General features: G+C 42.8%; 1 protein-coding gene across 1 annotated transcript in view; it reads left to right on the forward strand.

Moving 5' to 3' along the window:
• Positions 1 to 11,989: 11,989 nt before the first annotated feature.
• The window catches only part of SLC16A10 (solute carrier family 16 member 10), a 93,680-nt gene continuing 85,744 nt past the window's right edge, over positions 11,990 to 19,925 (forward strand). Inside the window, exon 1 of the mRNA XM_044291800.1 lies at positions 11,990 to 12,605. Within this exon, the coding sequence (XP_044147735.1) occupies positions 12,266 to 12,605 (340 nt within the window). The 5' untranslated portion in view covers positions 11,990 to 12,265. The remainder of the gene's footprint in view (positions 12,606 to 19,925) is intronic.

Below are 19,925 nucleotides of genomic sequence, written 5' to 3' on the forward strand. Positions count from 1 at the left end.
CCAAAATAGTGCCATTCAAACAGTCATCTCATCCCGCAAAAAATGAAAAAAATGAGACCCTACCTAAGAAAATCACCCAAAAACTGTAAAAAACTAAAAAATATAAATAAATAAAAAGTTTACATATTAGGTATCGCCGCGTCCGTATCGACCGGCTCTATAAAAATATCACATGACCTAACCCCTCAGATGAACACTGTAAAAAAAAATTAATTAAAAACTGTGCTAAATAAACCATTTTTTGTCACCTTACATCACAAAAAGTGTAATAGCAAGCGATCAAAAAGTGACACGCACCCCAAAATAGTGCCACTAAAACCGTCATCTCATCCTGCAAAAATCATACCCTAACCAAGGTAATTGCCCAAAAACTGAAAAAATTATGGCTCTCAGACTATGGAAACACTAAAACATGATTTTTTTTGTTTAAAAAAAGAAATCATTGTGTAAAACTTACATAAATAAAGAAAAAAGTATACATATTAGGTATCACCACGTCCATATCGACCGGCTCTATAAAAATATCACATGACCTAACCCCTCAGGTGAACACCGTAAAAAATAAAAATGGTGCTAAACAATTTTTTGTCACCTTACATCACAAAAAGTGTAATAGCAAGCGATCAAAAAGTCACATGCACCCCAAAATAGTGCCAATAAAACCGTCATCTCATCCCGCAAAAATCATACCCTACCCAAGGTAATTGCCCAAAAACTTAAAAAATTATGGCTCTCAGACTATGGAAACACTAAAACATGATTTTTTTTGTTTTAAAAAAGAAATCATTGTATAAAACTTACACAAATAAATAAAAAAGTATACATATTAGGTATCACCGCATCCGTGACAACCTGGTCTATGAAAATATCACATGATCTAACCTGTCAGATGAATGTTGTAAATAACAAAAAATAAAAACGGTGCCAAAACAGCTATTTTTTGTTACCTTGCCTCACAAAAAGTGTAATATAGAGCAATATACAGAATCAGGGCCATAAATATTGAGTTTTGTTTGGCCGTTAACCCTTGCTTTGTTACTGGGAAAAATGTATTAAAATGGAAAATTTGCCCAAAAATTGAAATTCTGAAATTTCATCTCCATTTTCCATTAATTCTTGTGGAACACCTAAAGGGTTAACGACGTTTGTAATATCAGTTTTGAATACCTTTAGGGGTGTAGTTTCTTAGATGGGGTCACTTTTATGGAGTTTCTACTCTAGGGGTGCATCAGGGGGGCTTCAAATAGGACATGGTGTAAAAAAAAAAAAACGTCCAGCAAAACCTGCGTTCCAAAAACCGTATGGCATTCCTTTCCTTCTGCGCCCTGCCGTCTGCCCGTACAGCGGTTTACGACCACATATGGGGTGTTTATGTAAACTACAGAATTAGGGCTATAAATATTGAGTTTGGTTTGGCTGTTAACCCTTGCTTTGTAACTGGAAAAAAATTATTAAAATAGAAAATCTGCCAAAAAAGTGAAATTTTGAAATTGTATCTCTATTTTCCATAAATTCTTGTGGAACACCTAAACGGTTAACAACGTTTGTAAAATCAGTTTTGAATACCTTGAGGGGTGTAGTTTCTTAGATGGGGTCACTTTTATGGAGTTTCTACTCTAGGGGTGCATCAGAGGGGCTTCAAATGGGACATGGTGTCAAAAAAAAACAGTCCAGCAAAACCTGCCTTCCAAAAACCGTATGGCATTCCTTTCCTTCTGCGCCCTGCCGTGTGCCCGTACAGCGGTTTACAACCACATATGGGGTGTTTCTGTAAACTACAGAATGAGGGCCATAAATATTGAGTTTGGTTTGGCTGTTAACCCTTACTTTGTAACTTGAAAAAAATTATTAAAATGGAAAATCTGCCAACAAAGTGAAATTTTGAAATTGTATCTCTATTTTCCATTAATTCTTGTGAAACACCTAAAGGGTTAACAAGGTTTGTAAAATCAGTTTTGAATACCTTGAGGGGTGTAGTTTATAGAATGGGGTCATTTTTGGGTGGCTTCTATTATGTAAGCCACGCAAAGTGACTTCAGACCTGAACTGGTCCCTAAAAGTTGGGTTTTTGAAAATTTCTGAAAAATTTCAAGATTTGCTTTTAAACTTCTCAGCCTTGTAACATCCCCAAAAAATAAAATATCCCAACATGAAGTAGACATATGGGGAATGTAAAGTAATAACTATTTTTGGAGGTATTACTATGCATAATAGAAGTAGAGAAATTGAAACTTGGAAATTAGCTTTTTTTTTCAAATTTTGGGTAAATTTGGTATTTTTTCATAAATAAAAATGAATTTTTTCTCAGAATGGCCTGGATAAGTCAAAGCGTTTTAAAGTTATCAGCACTTAAAGTGACACTGGTCAGATTTGCAAAAAATGACTAAGTCCTTAAGGTGAAATAGGGCTGAGTCCTTAAGGGGTTTACCTAACCCCTTTGACTAGAAAAGCGACTCCAGTTTTCCTACTCCACCCTCCTACTGGAGTGAGATTGTGACTTTTTTTTTTTACTTTTAAAAAAAGTCTTAATGATAAATCTTGAGTGAAACTCATTAACATAGCTAACCACACTCACTTTCCCACCCATATTTCAAAACTGGCGTGAGTGGTGTAAAAATGCAAAAAGAATTCTGGAGTGAAGGCATGACAAATCAGGGCCATTGTTTCTGAAGGGCCTTAAAGGGGTTGTCTGCTTTTTACTACTGAGCTATCCTCATATGGGATCGATGGGGGTCTGACACCTTGCAGCCCCGCAGATCAGCTGTTTGAGGAGAAAGCTGTTCACTTGAACAGACAGAGCTGTCCCACAGAAGTGAATGGGGGCGCCATACTTGTAATTACACTGCTCGCCACTGCAATAGCTGCAGCAAGCAGGTGAACAGAGAAGAGAAGGCAGCATTCGTACGAGCACTTCTCTTTAAAGAGCTGATTGGTGGGGGGGAGTCGAACTCCCGCCGTTCTCATATTGATGACCTATCCTTTGTTAACCCTTTAGATGTTCTACAGGAATTAAAGCAAAATTGAAGCAAAATGTAAAAATTTATTTTTGCTGAATTTCCAATTCCATCCCTTTTTTCGTGTAATACAGCAAGGGTAACATAGTACATAAGACCGAAAAAAGACATCTGTCCGTCCAGTTCGGCCTGTCATCCTGCAAGTTGATCCAGAGGAAGGCAAAAAAAAAACAACTGAGATAGAAGCCAATTTTCCCCACTTTAGGGGAATAAAAAAAATCAGGCAATCAAAATAACTTCCTGGATAAACGACCCCTCTCTAGTAGCTATATCCTGTAATATTATTACACTCCAGAAATACATCCAGGCCCCTCTTGAATTCCTTTATTGTACTCACCATCACCACCTCCTCAGGCAGAGAGTTCCATATTCTCACTGCTCTTACCGTAAAGAATCCTCTTCTATGTTTGTGTACAAACCTTCTTTCCTCCAGACGCAGAGGATGTCCCCTCGTCACAGTCACAGTCCTGGGGATAAATTGATGATAGGATAGATCTCTGTACTGACCCCTGATATATTTATACATAGTAATTAGATCTCCCCTCAGTCGTCTTTTTTCTAAAGTGAATAACCCTAATTTTGATAATCTTTCAGGGTACTGTAGTTGCTCCATTCCAGTTATTACTTTAGTTGCCCTCCTCTGGATCTTCTCCAGCTCTGCTATGTCTGCCTTGTTAACAGGAGCCCAGAACTGTACACAGTACTCCATGTGGGGTCTGACTAGCGATTTGTAAAGTGTTCTTATCACGGGCATCTATGCCCCTTCTGATGCAACCCATTATCTTATTGGCCTTGGCAGCAGCTGCCTGACACTGTTTTTTGCAGCTTAGTTTGCTGTTTATTAAAATTCCTAGATCCTTTTCCATGTCAGTGTTACCGAGTGTTTTATCATTTAGTATGTACGGGTGACTTGCATTATTCCTTCCCATGTGCATAACTTTACATTTGTCAGTGTTAAACTTCCTCTGCCACTTATCTGCCCAAGCCTCCAATCTATCCAGATCCCTCTGTAGTAGTATACTGTCCTCTTCAGTGTTAATTACTTTACACAGTTTAGTGTCATCTGCGAAAATTGATATTTTACTATGCAAGCCTTCTACAAGATCATTAATAAATATATTGAAGAGAATAGGGCCCAATACTGACCCCTGAGGTACCCCACTAGTGACAGTGACCCAATCTGAGTGTGTACTGTTAATAACCACCCTCTGTTTTCTATCATTGAGCCAGTTACTTACCCACATACAGACGTTTTCTCCCAGTCCCAGTAACAGCAAAACAAACCTTAATATTTCTTACCCTGATATTGCAGTTTACAGAAACGCCCTAAATATGGTCATAAACTGCTGTATGGGCATACCGTACGCTTCAGAAGGGAAGTAGCGCATTTGGTTTTTGGAGGACAGATTTTTCTGGAATGGTTTTTGGGTGCTGTGTCACATTTGAAGAGTCCCTAAAGTTCCCCTACAGTGGAAACTCCCCAAAAAATTAACCCATTTTGTAAACTATACTGCTTAAGAAATGTATCAAGGGGGGTGTAGTGAGTTCTTTGACCATACAGGTATTTCAAAGAACTTGAACAAGTTAAGATCCCGGTGCTGTCGGACTCCGATTCCGCCTTCTTGTGCGCCCCTATCTCTTTGGAGGAATTACAAATGGCCCTGCATAGGACCCGGGGTTCTTCGGCGCCGGGATCTGATGGACTCCCATATGGCATTTATAAGTGCCATGCGGAGATGCTTCTGCCCGCACTGTTGCTGGTCCTAAATGAGTCTAGCAAATGTGGAAAGCTGCCCCCGTCCTTGACCGAAGCAACGGTTACACTGATCCTTAAAAAGGGAAAAAAGGGAAATAAAGTTGAGGATTACCGCCCAATATCACTGCTTAACGCAGATTATAAAATAATCGCAAAAGTCCTTTCCAACCGGCTAAAAAAAGTAATAGCCCGCCTGATCCACGTAGACCAGACAGGGTTCATTCCTGGGCGACAGATACAGACCAATATACGGCGGACCTTTCTTAATATTCAGATTGGCGGGGGGGAGGACCGCTCGATCCTATCATTGGACGCCGCTAAGGCGTTCGATCGGGTCGAGTGGCCCTTCCTCTGGCGAGTTATGTATAGGATGAATCTGGGCCAGGAATTTATTGGATGGGTTAAATTGCTATATAGTGGAGCAACTGCTAGAATTAAGGTCAATGAGGTGCTTACCCCTGCCGTCTCCCTAAAGCGGGGAACACGTCAGGGTTGCCCCCTATCTCCACTTCTCTTTGCAATCTTTATGGAACCCCTGGCCTGCAGGATACGGACTGAACCCGGTATAGCCGGTTTCGGGGGGAGAGGGACGGACGATAAGATTTGTCTATATGCAGATGACGTTCTACTCTATCTGAATGATGGTTGGAGAAGTGTCCCCAATGTTATGCGGATAACAGAGGAATTCGGCAGAATTGCTGGGTATGAAATAAATTGGTTAAAGTCTGTACTCTTCCCCCTAAACCGGATGCCCCCCCCCAATGATCTTAGGATCAGAATTATTCTTCCAACAGATCATTTAGAATATCTCGGGATAAAAATCAGCAATAACATCAGGGAATATAATCAGCTAAATATTTCCCCTTTAGTGGGGAGAATAAAAGACAAAATACGAGTGTGGCAGAAACTCCCACTTTCGCAGATCAACAGGATTGCGTTGATTAAAATGGTTCTGTTACCTTGGATATTGTACACGGTAAGCTCCTCCCCCGCCTGGATTGAGGATAGCGTCTTTAATCTGATTGATCGCCTGATAAGTGATTTGATATGGGGCAGAAAAAGGGTCCGTATTAAATTACAATACTTGCGAATGGCCGTAAGCAATGGGGGCCTAGGCCTGCCCCACTTTCAAATCTATTATCTGTGCGCGCAATTACAATGGTGTCTCAATGTCGGGGACGGTGTATTGCTATCACATATCCTAGGTCAACGCCCACTCCAGGCAAACAACATTTTTAGTATATTGGAATCCGGGCGTCTTCAGCGTGCAGATTACTCCTGTCCCATCGGAGCCGCGCTACAGAAAGCTTGGAATAAAATCAAGGTACTGATCCATGCCCCTCAAATTCTGGACTTCTCCCCGCTATGGGATAATCCCGCTCTAACAGAATTCTTGACTCTTAACGAAAATGAATACTGGACTCGAAAAGGTATTACACTATTCTCACATATATACACAAAAGGGAAAAGTAAACCAATACGGGAACTGATACAACAGGCACCAATAACTGCACTTGAGCACTATAGATATTGTCAACTACAACACGCACTTGCATACACGCTCAAAAAAACACCTCTGATAAAAGTTACTCCGGGGTTTTTATTATTTTGTTATAACATAGTAGGGAACAAAGTTAAGATTTCACTAATATATAGGAGATTTATTGAGGAAATAAGCACTATCACTAAATTTAAAAGTGTTGATAAATGGAAGACAGATATTGGGGAATGTAACCCCTCACAATGGCAGGAAATATACCAAAATATTAAGAAGGCCTCCCTCTCACGACAACACCGTCTGATACAATTCAAAATAATACATCGCCTATATGTTACTCCGAGTCTGTTATCCAAAATGTACATCAACAAAGGTCAAGAATTTAGTTGTCTGAAATGTTCTTGTGTAGCCGCTGGGCTTCTACACATGCTGTGGGACTGCCCTGCCATTAGGACCTTTTGGGGCTGTATATTTCAGACAATGGCGGCAAATAACAGGAATAGTCCCCCCTTGACTACCCAAGTAGTTATACTTGGACTGTTCCCTCCTGAGTACAAAAACAAAACTACTAAAAACGAACAGGCATATTGGCTAAAGGGGTTTCTATTGGCCAAGGTGATAATCCTGAGACAGTGGGTGAAAGATAGACCCCCAACAATGAATGATTGGCAAATCCTAATGACGAGAATAACACACTTTGAGGACATGAAACGACGTGGGTTAAGCGACACCAAGGGAATGGGCCCACAGAGAAGGGCAATAGCTAGTAGCAATATTCCTGATTAGAATTGATGATCATTAATCGGTGGAGACTACTGCATAAAAATACCCCAACAAACCATTATATAATCCTAAAAGAAAAACTCTATCAGCACAGCCCACGCTAAACATGCGTGAAACTGCAAAGGCTCGAAGAAAATACTTATGAGGGGGGGCAAGAATATTCCGCCGCCCCTCGCGGCGGCCGCACCAAGCCAGGTGGGAATGGGTGGGGGGCAAGGGGGGGGTGGGGTGGTTTTTTTGTTTGTGTCTTGGGCTCTGGATTCTATGCTTGAGAACTGTTATCAGACCTGGATTGTTCTGATTATAGATGTTTTGGTGTATGTGCCCGCTCTACGACATGGATATGATATTTTGTTTTATATGTGGCTATATATGTGAATAGAAACCTGTCTTTATATTGTCTGTAAAATAAAAATATAAATAAAAAAAAAAAAAAAAAAAAAAAAAAAGAACTTAGAAAGAGCTGTGAAAATGAAAAATGTAATTTATTCCAATAAAATGTTGCTTTAGCCCTAGAGTTTTCATTTTCACAAGGGGTAACAGGAAAAAAAGCACCAAAATGTTACATACCCCCTATGTGGTTATAAACGGCTGTTTGGGCACACTGTAGGGTTTAGAAGAGAAAGAGCACTATGTGCATTTGAAGGCAAGTTTGGTGATTTATTTAGCCCTGGCTAACAGAGGCTTTGCAGTTAAGTGTAAAAAAAAAAAATAATAATATAGAAACCACACCATCACAGAAATTACCAAGGGGTATAGTGTGCATTTTGACCCCATAAGTGTTTTGCAAAAATGATTGCACAGCAGATGGTGCAAAGTGAAATTTTGTGTAATTGCAATTTTTCCACAGATATGCCATTTCAGTGCCTAATATATTGTGCCCATCATATGCCAGTGTGAAAAGACAGTCCTCTTATTATTATGCCTTGCATCCTGGTTTTAGAAACACCCATGTGTCCCTAATCTTTTGCCTGGACATACAACAGGTGTAAAAAGGCACAATGTGCATTTTGAGACCCAATGTGGTGATTTACGTGGCTCATGCTGACAACTTTAGAGGCTCTGGGGTGGAAAAATATATGGCTTTTGAACAGCCTCTGGGGTACCAGTACGCTATTTTCTGACAACCATACATTTTTTATTTTTCCCTAGACAGAGCTGTGAGAGGTTATTTTTGGCGGAATAAGTTGCCATCATCATTGGTTCTATTTTGGGGTACATACGACTAAAGCTCACCTACACACTGCCCGAGCTACACAAAGTGCTCTTTAGGGTATTCAGCAGCTCCCTTTACCTGCTTGATCGTCACATCTCTCACCCAGAACAATGCCTGGGATTGGATGTGTCGATGGATCTACCATAAACAGCGGCGAACAACTACCTTTGCTTAACTATGTGAACATGGTGAAAGAGCTTGGTATGACATATCACAGGAGGATATCCAGCATCTGTATAACTATTACCATTCCAGAGTGGTAGCCTGTATCACAGCAAAGGGGGATGCCACCCGGTATTAATGTGACCCTGCCTCAACATATACCCTGCTGCAGAACTCAGAGTACACCACCTTGGCTGTTAACCATACAATTATAAAATATATATATCTATATATATATATATATATATAACCTTAACTATAAAAAAGTTTTATACATTTTTTCCAAATTTTTTATTTTTTTAAAGGCTATGTACATCTTTGGGGCAATTATTTTTTAATCTGTAAAGAGGTGACGTATAGAAACCACGTAGGACGCCACCAGGTACGTGATCACCATTTGAAAAATTCGGGATGACCATTCGAAAGCTTTGAGAGTTTCTACTGAAGCCTATGCCCATGTTAAACTAAAGGAAAAAGAAATTATCGCTGATTAAGCGTGCTTCTATCCTGTCGAATAAAAACCACAGATTGTGGTGAAGACATAATAAAGAGACTGCTTAAGTGGTTCTACATGCTAACACTGGGAACATTACTTGAAAAGATTGCTTTAAAGTCAGCTATAGCCTTTTTGTTTTGTTGCTCTTCCAGTATTTTTGTGGCTTTTCTCAAATAGTCGATGCTCTTGAGATTTTTCAAATAGTCGATGCTCTTGAGACCGATTTTTTTTGAACATTTTATCAGTCCTAAGAGTCGATTATTACATCGATTTATACCATCAAAGTCGACTATTATATCGATTTATCATCGAAAATTAATCGAATATTGTTTCTATATATGTTTTAAGTGTTATTTTAAATGTTATAATGACATGTTTATATAAACTTTTCCGATGCAACACCCTATGACTTGAGTGCCCGTTCTTTACATATTTTTACTTTCTGCTTGTTTATTGGGGTAAACATTTACGTGAGCACCTGATCCCATTCGGATCTAGTTATTTTTTATTATTGCATTGTACTCATTTTGAGCTAGAAATCATTTTTCAGTTGGTCTTCATTAAAAATGTAGAGTCCTTTTCTATGTACAGAGCTGAGATGCTCTAGTAGCAGGCTCTGAATTTTCTCTCTGCTCCGTCAGACCTGCTCGTCTCTCTGGCCTTATAAATGCTCATTATAGCTCAGTTCTTATCTTACTTAGTAATTTAGAGATAAGCTTTATTAGATGATGCACAAAGTGAAAGTAAAAAGCACCATTCACACTGCTAGAAAAACTGTTAACCCTTTGTGACAGAACTGCTCAATATTTCTTTTAATAAAGACTAATTGAAAAATGACTTTTTAGTCCAAAATGAGTATAATGCAATCATTAAAAAAAGATTTCCCCCCGAAGGTGTACAGTACATAGCCTATTAAAACATAGGTAAAACTATATAACTGTGGTATTTCTGTAATCGTACTGACCTAAAGAATGAAGGGCACGGATCAGTTTTACCGCGTGGGAGCATGGTAGAAACAAAACCATAAAACTGTGGCGGAATTGTGTTTTTTTTCCCCCAATTTCAACCAATTGTATGAAATAATAAATGGTGCCATTAGAATGTACAATTTATCCAGAAAACAAACAAGCCCTCAATCATCTATGTGAAAGGAAAAATAAAAAGGTTATGGCTCTGGGAAGGCTGGGAGTGAAAAACGACAATGCAAAAATGGAAATCGCCCGGGGTAAAAGGGGTTCATATAAGGTTTTTGCAATTCTTTCTGTTGACTGACAAATAGTGAATGATTCTTCACCTCCGACCCCTTTTATTATATATAATTTAGTAATGCAGGTTTAAAATATTATTTTACAGTCTAATAAAAACTGATAGTAGTGGGCTCAGAAGGGCTTAACATACTTTCACAATCCTTCTACCCACCAGACACTGCATTAGTGTTATGACGGTACCTATAAGTAACACTGGGCAAACCTAGTTCCCAACATAGTGCCCATCACTTCACGTTAGTATAAATGTATAGGCTCGAAGTAGTACTCTGTTCCCCTCATCCCATGGACACACAAAAGTTATGGCATGGACTTAAACGGGTCGTTCCATGAAAAATATGCTATAGTTTTCAAACCAGCACCTGGATCTGAAAACTTCTCTATTTGTATGTAATAAAAATTTTAGCATGGCCACTGATTTGTTCAATGAAATGTATCTGAATAGCGCCACCTGCTGTTTTTCTATTTCTTTGTTCAGCTAACTGAGATGGTCGCACATGCTCAGTTTCATTTTTCAACTGCTTCCTGAGTGGTGATGGGGAGAGCACAGACACGCCACTTGAGCTGCAGCAGAAAGGACACTCCCCTTGAGCTGCCAGCTTGATATAAATCTAGCAGAGCAATGAATGGGGAGTTAGCTGGATCCATGTGAGGTACAGGGCTGGTTCTAGTTTTGTTTGAAAGAGATTGTTACTATATGAGGTATAATTTTCATTTTTTACATTGGTCATGGGATAACCCCTTTAAGAGACTGCTTAAAGGGGTATTCCCATCTTAGACAATGGGGGCATATCGCTAGGATATGCCTCCATTGTTTGATAGGTGCAGGTCCCACCGCTGGGACCTGCACCTATATTGAAAATGGAGCAGGGAGTGCTGTGGCTGGAGGACCCCAGATTTCCCCAGGTCCGTCCACCACCAAGCGCTAATCCCAGTCTCTCCCATAGAAGTGAATAGGAGTGTGCCGCGCATGCGCGGCCCATGCTCCCATTCATTTATATGGGGCAGACTGCAATAGCCGAGCCAGCGCTCGGCTATTTTCAGCGGCCCCATAGAAAGGAATGAAGAGCGGCTGCGCATGCGCAGTGCGCTCTCCTTTACTTTCGGGGCTTCGTTCTCGATATAGGTGCGGGTCCCAGTGGTGGGACCCGCACCTATAAGACAATGGTCTGAGATGAGAAAACCCCTTTAATGATTATATCATTCTCCTTCAAGTCAAAAATCAGTGGGTCATTGTGGTTCAAAAGCCACCCCCAGTGACAACCAAACATATACAACAGGGTTCAAGATGGAGCTTAATAGTGGCCCACGTGTATACTCGAGCCAAACGGACCAAAACCTCAGACCTAAAAATGTTACACAGCTCGGCTAACCTGCCGACTGTGTGCTGCCATCTTTGCCCTGGGGCTTATGACTAGTATGAATGCTTACTGCAAGTCCCTGCTCCCCAGAAGGTCATTGTGAACCCAGTGAGGGAGCAAACCTCTGAGGTGTAAAACGCACTAGATTCGGCACCATTTTACAACGCTCCCCAGTAAACCTCTCACATGTGAGGAGATATACGCCGTTCATTTTGAGGTATAGCGACCAAGAGGAGATGCCTCCCGTTAACCAAACACCCTGTGCCCCAGAAGGAAGCGAGGATTAGCACTGACAGGCCAGGCACTGTGCGGAGACGGAAGGCTCCTGTCAGCCCTCTTCCCCTCACACACGTTACAGTGCAGCTGTTCCTGCCACATAAACTCACCGCCCGCGCAGTCACGGGGGGCGGGGACTCCCAGGGACACACCTCTCCCGGCGGCCACGCCTCTTCCAGAGGTTTAGCCTTAAAAAAACATGGTACCTCGACCGAGTGAACTGTCAGTAGCTGTGTCCGAGGTGACAGGAGCGGGGGCAGGGGAGCGCGGCTCGTGCGGGCTCTGTCACATAACACCATTACACCAAGTTCTTCTTAGCTCCCGAGTTGTGCTGCCCTGAGAGGAGACCTGGGAAGTGACTGCCAGCCCTCCCCTGTGTATGACAGCGGATGGGAAGCCTGTCCCCAGTCTGAGGTGAAGCCACAAGCCAGTGCAGCGATGACGGACGACAGAGCCCATGTGGAGACAGAGCTGGGGGCAGAGGAGTCTCCAACTGAGGTCCCGGCAGAGGAACAGAGCGCAGCAGTGGAGGAGACCTCACCCCTCAACGTGGAGGAGAAGAAAGAGAATGGAGAGTGGAGCGAGGACAAGAAGCTGGAAGTCAGTGAGGGCACAGAGCTCGCTCCCCCGGAGGGCGGCTGGGGCTGGGTTGTCATGCTGTCTGCCATGTGGTGCAATGGCTCCGTGTTTGGCATCCAGAACGCCTGCGGGGTCCTCTTTCTGTCCCTGCTGAAGGAGTTCGGCTCCGCGAATGATCCCCAGCTCATGTTCAAGACAGGTGAATGGGCGGGGCTAAGGGGGACTCTCTGTTCGGACTCTCACTGCACAGCTGGACTCCTTTCCGAACTGTCATACATTAGCTGTGCTTTCCTGTAAAGTCCCTACTAAAGTTCTATCTATCTATCTCTTATCTATCTATCTATCTCTCTCCCTCCTATCTATCTATCTATCTATCTATCTATCTATCTATCTATCTATCTATCTCTTATCTATCTATCTATCTATCTCTTATCTATCTATCTATCTATCTATCTATCTATCTATCTCCCTCCTATCTATTATCTATCTCTTATCTATCTATCTATCTATCTATCTATCTATCTATCTCCCTCCTATCTATCTATCTCTTATCTATCTATCTCTCTCCCTCCTATCTATCTATCTATCTATCTATCTATCTATCTCTTATCTATCTATCTATCTATCTATCTATCTATCTATCTATCTATCTCTTATCTCTATCTATCTATCTCCCTTCTATCTATCTATCTATCTATCTATCTATCTATCTCTTATCTATCTATCTATCTATCTCTTATCTCTATCTATCTATCTCCCTCCTATCTATTATCTATCTCTTATCTATCTATCTATCTATCTATCTCTTATCTCTATCTATCTATCTCCCTCCTATCTATTATCTATCTCTTATCTATCTATCTATCTATCTATCTATCTCTTATCTCTATCTATCTATCTCCCTCCTATCTATTATCTATCTCTTATCTATCTATCTATCTCCCTCCTGTCTATTATCTATCTCTTATCTATCTATCCCCCTCCTATCTATTATCTATCTATCTATCCCCCTCCTATCTATTATCGATCTCCTATCTATCTGACTGTTGTTCTATTTCATATCTATCTGTTTATCTAGCCATATGTTATCTATCTCAGATCTATCTATCTATCTATCTATCTATCTATCTATCTCTTATCTATCTATCTATCTATCTATCTATCTATCTATCTATCTATCGATCTATCTATTCTATCTATTTCATATCTATCTGTTTATCTAGCCATATGTTATCTATCTGTCTCAGGCTACTTTCACACCTGAACTTTCTGGTCTGTTTGGTTGCGCTCCCATCGTGGACAGAATAACTCTGCAAGCACCGTTTATCTATCTATCTATCCCATATCTATCCATCCCATATCTATCTCATATCTATCTATTTTCTAGCTAGTATCTATCTCATATCTATCTATCCAATTCTCTATCTATCAATCATCTCATATCTATCATCTATCTTTTTATCTAGTTGTCGTGCTGTATTGTACTTTAGGTATACATGCAGTAGAGTTGTATGTGGGACATCTGAAGCGCTTACAATACTCACGGGCTGTGAACTCTGTATATAATGTGTGCAATGCGGACCTTGTGAAGTGCACTTGGTTTTGTACTGTGGATTTTCATGTGGAAGCATAATCCAGTAATAAGAGCGTATATGACAAATCTCGTATACACTTTGCCTATATTTTCCGTGCCGTATCTGACCTAGCGTCAATTGTTTGTGCAGTTTCGCGCCTTCTGTACGGTGTTTTTTCCCATAGACTTCAGTGGAGTTGTTAACGTAAACAAAAAATCCGCACCAGATTTAACCCTTTGCAAAGTCTGCAGTGCCCGCACCGTTATTTCTCGGCCAGGTTGGGGTTACCATATGCCCTGGCTCTGTTGGCTGTAGAGCTGAGAGCGCAGAGTGCCCCCCCCCCCCCCCCCCCCCAGGAGATAAGTGCGGATAGATAGCTCCCATGTGAGGCCTTTGTTTTGTGGAATGCCAGCAGCGTCTTCCTGTCCCTCCTCTGGATTGATCCGCTTGCTCCTAGGCACGTGTTCAGCTGTACGGCCAGAAACACTTCCAGCACAAATGGCCTAGGAGCCAAAATAGCCAGGGATGGCGGCGTTATAAGCTGCGTGCCGTGCTGCAGGAAGAATCCACAACTTTCTAGAGGACTTCCCTGGTCTTCCTATTGTTGGTGTGCAGCAAACTGACAGTCCTGACCGCGGTCCTGCCTCAGTCCTGTACATGGCGCAGTATGTTCAAAGCAGTCAATAAAAGTCAATAAAAGTTTTGGCAAATGTACAGAGAGGTGCTACAGCTAGCGTTTTATGCATGGCACATATATACATGGTACATGATTCTATATTTTTCATCCTCAGCATACCCCCCCTCCTTCCCCTCCAAGTCCTATTTGCAGATGTCCAGAAGATGGTAGATGTTACATGCTCAGCCTTTGCTTAGTGTGAAAGAAATTCAGCCACGGATAGTTCTATACATCCTTATCACATGCCGACAAAGGGGCCACGAGTCCTCACTGCCAGGAACCAACATCAGTCAAGATCTCTGCTTCCTTGTGAATGAGCTGAGATACTGGGCTTGGTTCCAAGGAAGAGTTCACGCTTAGTTCTTATTGTGAAGTGCGTTATAATTGGCTTTATATTGAGTTTTCAGCACCCATTTCTTACCCGTTTTTTATTTAAATTTTATTTTTATTTTTTACACTTACTGAGATTCTTAAAGGGGTTTTTGCCATAAACATTGGTGATGCGTTTTTCTTGTAGGGGAATGGAGTGGTAAGGTTCCTGCGTGACTGTTTATGGGACTGCTGACTACATCAGTGAATGGGACAGTAGTCACGCCTGCACACTACCGCCGAACACACACAGGGGATTCGGGGTGGGACCCACAGCAATCATATATTTTTCATCTACGCTGTGAATAGTTGTTAAAGCGGCTTTCCAAGTGTTTAATATTGATGACCTATAGGTCTGATCGCTGGAGGTCTGACTAACGGCACCCCCTTGAAGAGGCTGTGGTGCTCCAGTGAGAGCTGAGGCCTAGATTAACATTGATGTCATGTTCATCAGTCACGTGGCCTAGGCGTAGCTCAGTCCTGTTTAAAGGGAACCTGTCACCTGCAAAACGCATATTAAACCGACCACAGTAGCTTACAGTATCCCCCACTGTGTTGCTAATCATGTTTTTCTTTCCTCTTTGTGTTTCTTCATACTTGTTAAAAACGCTGTTTTAATGTCGGTTGGCGCTGTCTCTGAGTCAGGCTTGAAGTCAAGGGGGCAGCGGCCTCCTTGCTTCAAGTAAGGCTAAGCCCGCCCCTTACCCCTTCTCTCTACAATTAGATGGACATGCTACCATGATGGCGGGATCACTCTCCTCTAGTGCATGCATAGTACGCTGCCTGTTACCGCGTGATGGCCGGGCGCGCGCGCAATTGAACTGTCCGGCACATCTGCAGCCAGCAATATGCAGACGAGTGAGTGAGGATCGCGCTGTAACAGGCAGCGTACCGCAAATGCGCTATTGACTTCAAGCCTGACTCGGAGACAGTGCTAAGGCTACTTTTACACCTGCGTTAGTTGCGGATCCGTCTGGTATCTGCACAGACAGATCTGCTCCTATATTGCAAACTATGGTATCCGTTCAGAACGGATCAGTCTGCATTATATTTCAGAAAAAAGTCTAATTGTTAGGCAGACGGATCCGTCCAGACTTTACATTGAAAGTCAATGGGGGACGGATCCGTTTGAAATTGCACCATATTGTGTCAACGTCAAACGGATCCGTCCCCATTGACTTACATTGTAAGGCTGGACGGATCCGTTTGGCTCCGCACGGCCAGGCGGACACAAAAAAAAGGCTGCAAGCAGCGTTCGGGTGTCCGCCTGCTGAGCGGAATGGAGGCCAAACGGAGCCAGACTGAGGCATTCTGAGCGGATCCGCATCCACTCAGAATGCATTGGGGTTGTACGGATCCGTTCGGGGCCGCTTGTGAGAGCCTTCAAACGGAACTCACAAGCGGAGCCCCGAACGCAAGTGTGAAAGTAGCTATTAAAACACAAGAAACACAAAGAGGAAAGAAAAACATGATTAGCAACACAGTGGGGGATACTGTAAGGTACTGTGGTCGGTTTAATATGCGTTTTGCAGGTGACAGGTTCCCTCTAAGTGAATGGGGCTGAGCTGCGATACCAAGCACAGCCACTATACAATGTACGGCGCTGTACTTGGTAAGCTGTGAGGAGACCACGGCACTCACTGGGGCGCCACAGCCTCTTCAAGCAGCTGATCGGCGGGGGTCCCGGGTATCAGACCACCAACTAATCAGATACTGATGACCTAGCCCGAGGATAGGTCATCCGTATCAAACACACAGAAAACCCCTTTAAATGGCTATGGGAAATCCCCTTTGTTTACACAGATCCAGAGTCTCATACCAGTTTTCTAAAACGTGGCCACATCACTGCAGGCTGCAAATAACAGCATTTCTGAGAGAGCCCCTAATTATTCAGTGTCTGAAAGAAATGCTCTATATAGATGACCTCATCCTCGAAATAAAAGAAACCACATTCTGCAGACCGTGCCATACATATGTATGGAAGTTTATTTAAACCCACCGTGTTATTATTTTAAAGCTGATTTACTGTACTGTTTGTTGTAGGCGTGTAGGAACAGATTGCCTGGGGTACTGCTTTGGTTCATTTAAGGTTACTGCTGCCCTCATCAAATCCATATCTTCAGAAAAGTGGTGGAACTGTAGAAAATGAATATTATTGTTCAAGGGGTATTCCCATCTTAAACAGCTATAACTTATATGTCCCCAACCCCCATTCTGCCTGATGAAGCTTCTGCTGTCCTCAGCATCCAGGTGGAAAATTAATGGAGATCTGGCAGAAAAAGCCATGGGAGCCACAAACGACTTGACTATGACCACACGCCAGATCTGTCCATGCAGCCATAAAGCTGGCACTACAGTGCCCTACAAACTGCCACAACTGATTTGAAGACCTCTGTTTGTGGCAGGACGTTGCACTGGCATGATTTGACATCTTTGATATGACCACCAAAACTTGCTTTTTGTGGGCGATCCTATCAAAGAAGAACTGAATAGAATTAGGAGAACTTAAAAATCTATCACTGAAAAGTTTTTGCTAGATAGGGGTTGGCCTTCTCAAAGAGGTGATCTTTTGGAGAGGCTTCACTGTATTTGTCAACGTCTACAGAGAAAATATGGGTATTACAGAGGTGAAGTCAACGTGTGACAGGCTTGGCGCCGAACTTGTGCTTCTCATTTTATTTAAGTATGTGTGGGGGTGCCTTGTACAGATGACAGTGGTCTTCCCGGAGACTCTGCATTATTTACGTGGTTCTGATCCGTCATATGAAAATATCAGCATTGTTGAAGGAACCCTACTGAGTATAGAAGGGTCCATCAAGGTTCCTTCATGGTGTCTTTCATTTTTTCTGACGAAATAGAGCAGCGTGTTATTTTGTCCAAGATTTTTTATGGAATCTGTGAACACAGAATAAACATGATGTGGGCAGTGACTCCCTCTTCAGCTATTTCCTCTTACCCTCACCCAGGGCCCTGGGCAAGACCCTGGGCAATAATTTACTTGGGCCCCCTGGATGCCGCCTTCCCACACCCTAGCATGCAATTACACCCTCCACCACAACACACACAAAAATCCACACACCTGGTAGAGTATAGTGAATGACTGTAAATACTTCCAGTTCTGAAGACTCCAGTGGGCTCAGGATCAGTGCTCTGGGCAGGCGGCAACGCCCTGCAGTTCAGGAATGAGACCGGGGCTCGGCTTACCCCAGCGTTGCAGTGCACCTCAGCACCCCACATTATGCAGTATAGCACCCTATAGTATACAGCAACCCACAGTGCGCAGTATAGCACCCTATAGTATACAGCACCCACAGTTTACAGTATAGCATACAGCACCCCACAGTATGCAGTATAGCACCCTATAGTATACAGCACCCCACATTATGCAGTATAGCACCCTATAGTATACAGCACCCCACAGTATGCAGTATAAAACCCTATAGTATACAGCACCCCACAGTATGCAGTATAGCACCCTATAGTATACAGCACCCCACAGTATGCAGTATAGCACCCTATAGTATACAGCACCCCATAGTATGCAGTATAGCACCTTATAGTATACAGCACCCACAGTATGCAGTATAGCACCCTATAGTATGCAGCACTCCACAGTATGCAATATAGCACCCTATAGTATACAGCACCCCACAGTATGCAGTATAGCACCCTAAAGTATATAGCACCCCACAGTATGCAATATAGAACCCTATAGTATACAGCACCCCACAGTATGCAGTATAGCACCCTATAGTATACAGCACCCCACAGTATGCAGTATAGCACCCTATAGTATACAGCACCCCACAGTATGCAGTATAGCACCGTATAGTATACAGCACCCCACAGTATGCAGTGTAGCATCCTATAGTATACAGCACCCCACAGTATGCATTATAGAACCCTATAGTATACAGCACCCACCACCGGCCGGTGGCTGGCGTGCACGCGAGGGAGCTGTGATGGTGCGGGGTTCCGGGACGTGCGGCGTGACGTCACGACTGTCCTACGGGGTAATCCAGAGACCAAAAAGATCCTACGCGTTTCGAAACCTACGGGTTTCTTCGTCAGGGAAGAAAGGTCCCTGACGAAGAAACCCGTAGGTTTCGAAACGCGTAGGATCTTTTTGGTCTCTGGATTACCCCGTAGGACAGTCGTGACGTCACGCCGCACGTCCCAGAACCCCGCACCATCACAGCTCCCTCGCGTGCACGCCAGCCACCGGCCGGGGCGGCGTACATGCTTAGAGGTTGAGCAGGAAGAATCCTTTCAGAGAAGCGCCGCACAAGTCATCTCATCCTGTCTGCAACATCAGAGAGTGAGCGGTCAACCATCTGAATATAACCGAACACTGACATAAGGTAATTACTAACCCAAAAAATTTCACTCCAGCGCTGGTACCGAACATTAGTTTGTTCACTCCCTCTACTGTCTACACAACCTTGGACCGGAGCAGCCGTTATCCAACCAGGTACACAGCAGCGGCTCTGTCTGCCTAGCGCACACAGAGAAAAAAACTCATACAGCGACAGCGCAGGCACAATTATAAATATATATTCTAAGTACAGTATAACACCCCACAGTATGCAGTATAGCACCCCACACTATACAGCACCCCACACTATACAGTATACAGCACCCAACACTATACAGTAGAGCAGTATAGCACTCCACAATATACAGCACCCCACAGTATACAGTAGAGAAGTATAACACCCCACACTATACAGAACCCCACACTATACAGTAGAGCAGTATAGCACTCCACAATATACAGCACCCCACAGTATACAGTAGAGCAGTATAACACCCCACACTATACAGAACCCCACACTATACAGTAGAGCAGTATAGCACTCCACAATATACAGCACCCCACAGTATACAGTAGAGCAGTATA

The sequence above is a fragment of the Bufo gargarizans genome, chromosome 4, assembly GCF_014858855.1.
Source record: "Bufo gargarizans isolate SCDJY-AF-19 chromosome 4, ASM1485885v1, whole genome shotgun sequence".
Lineage (NCBI taxonomy): Eukaryota > Metazoa > Chordata > Amphibia > Anura > Bufonidae > Bufo > Bufo gargarizans.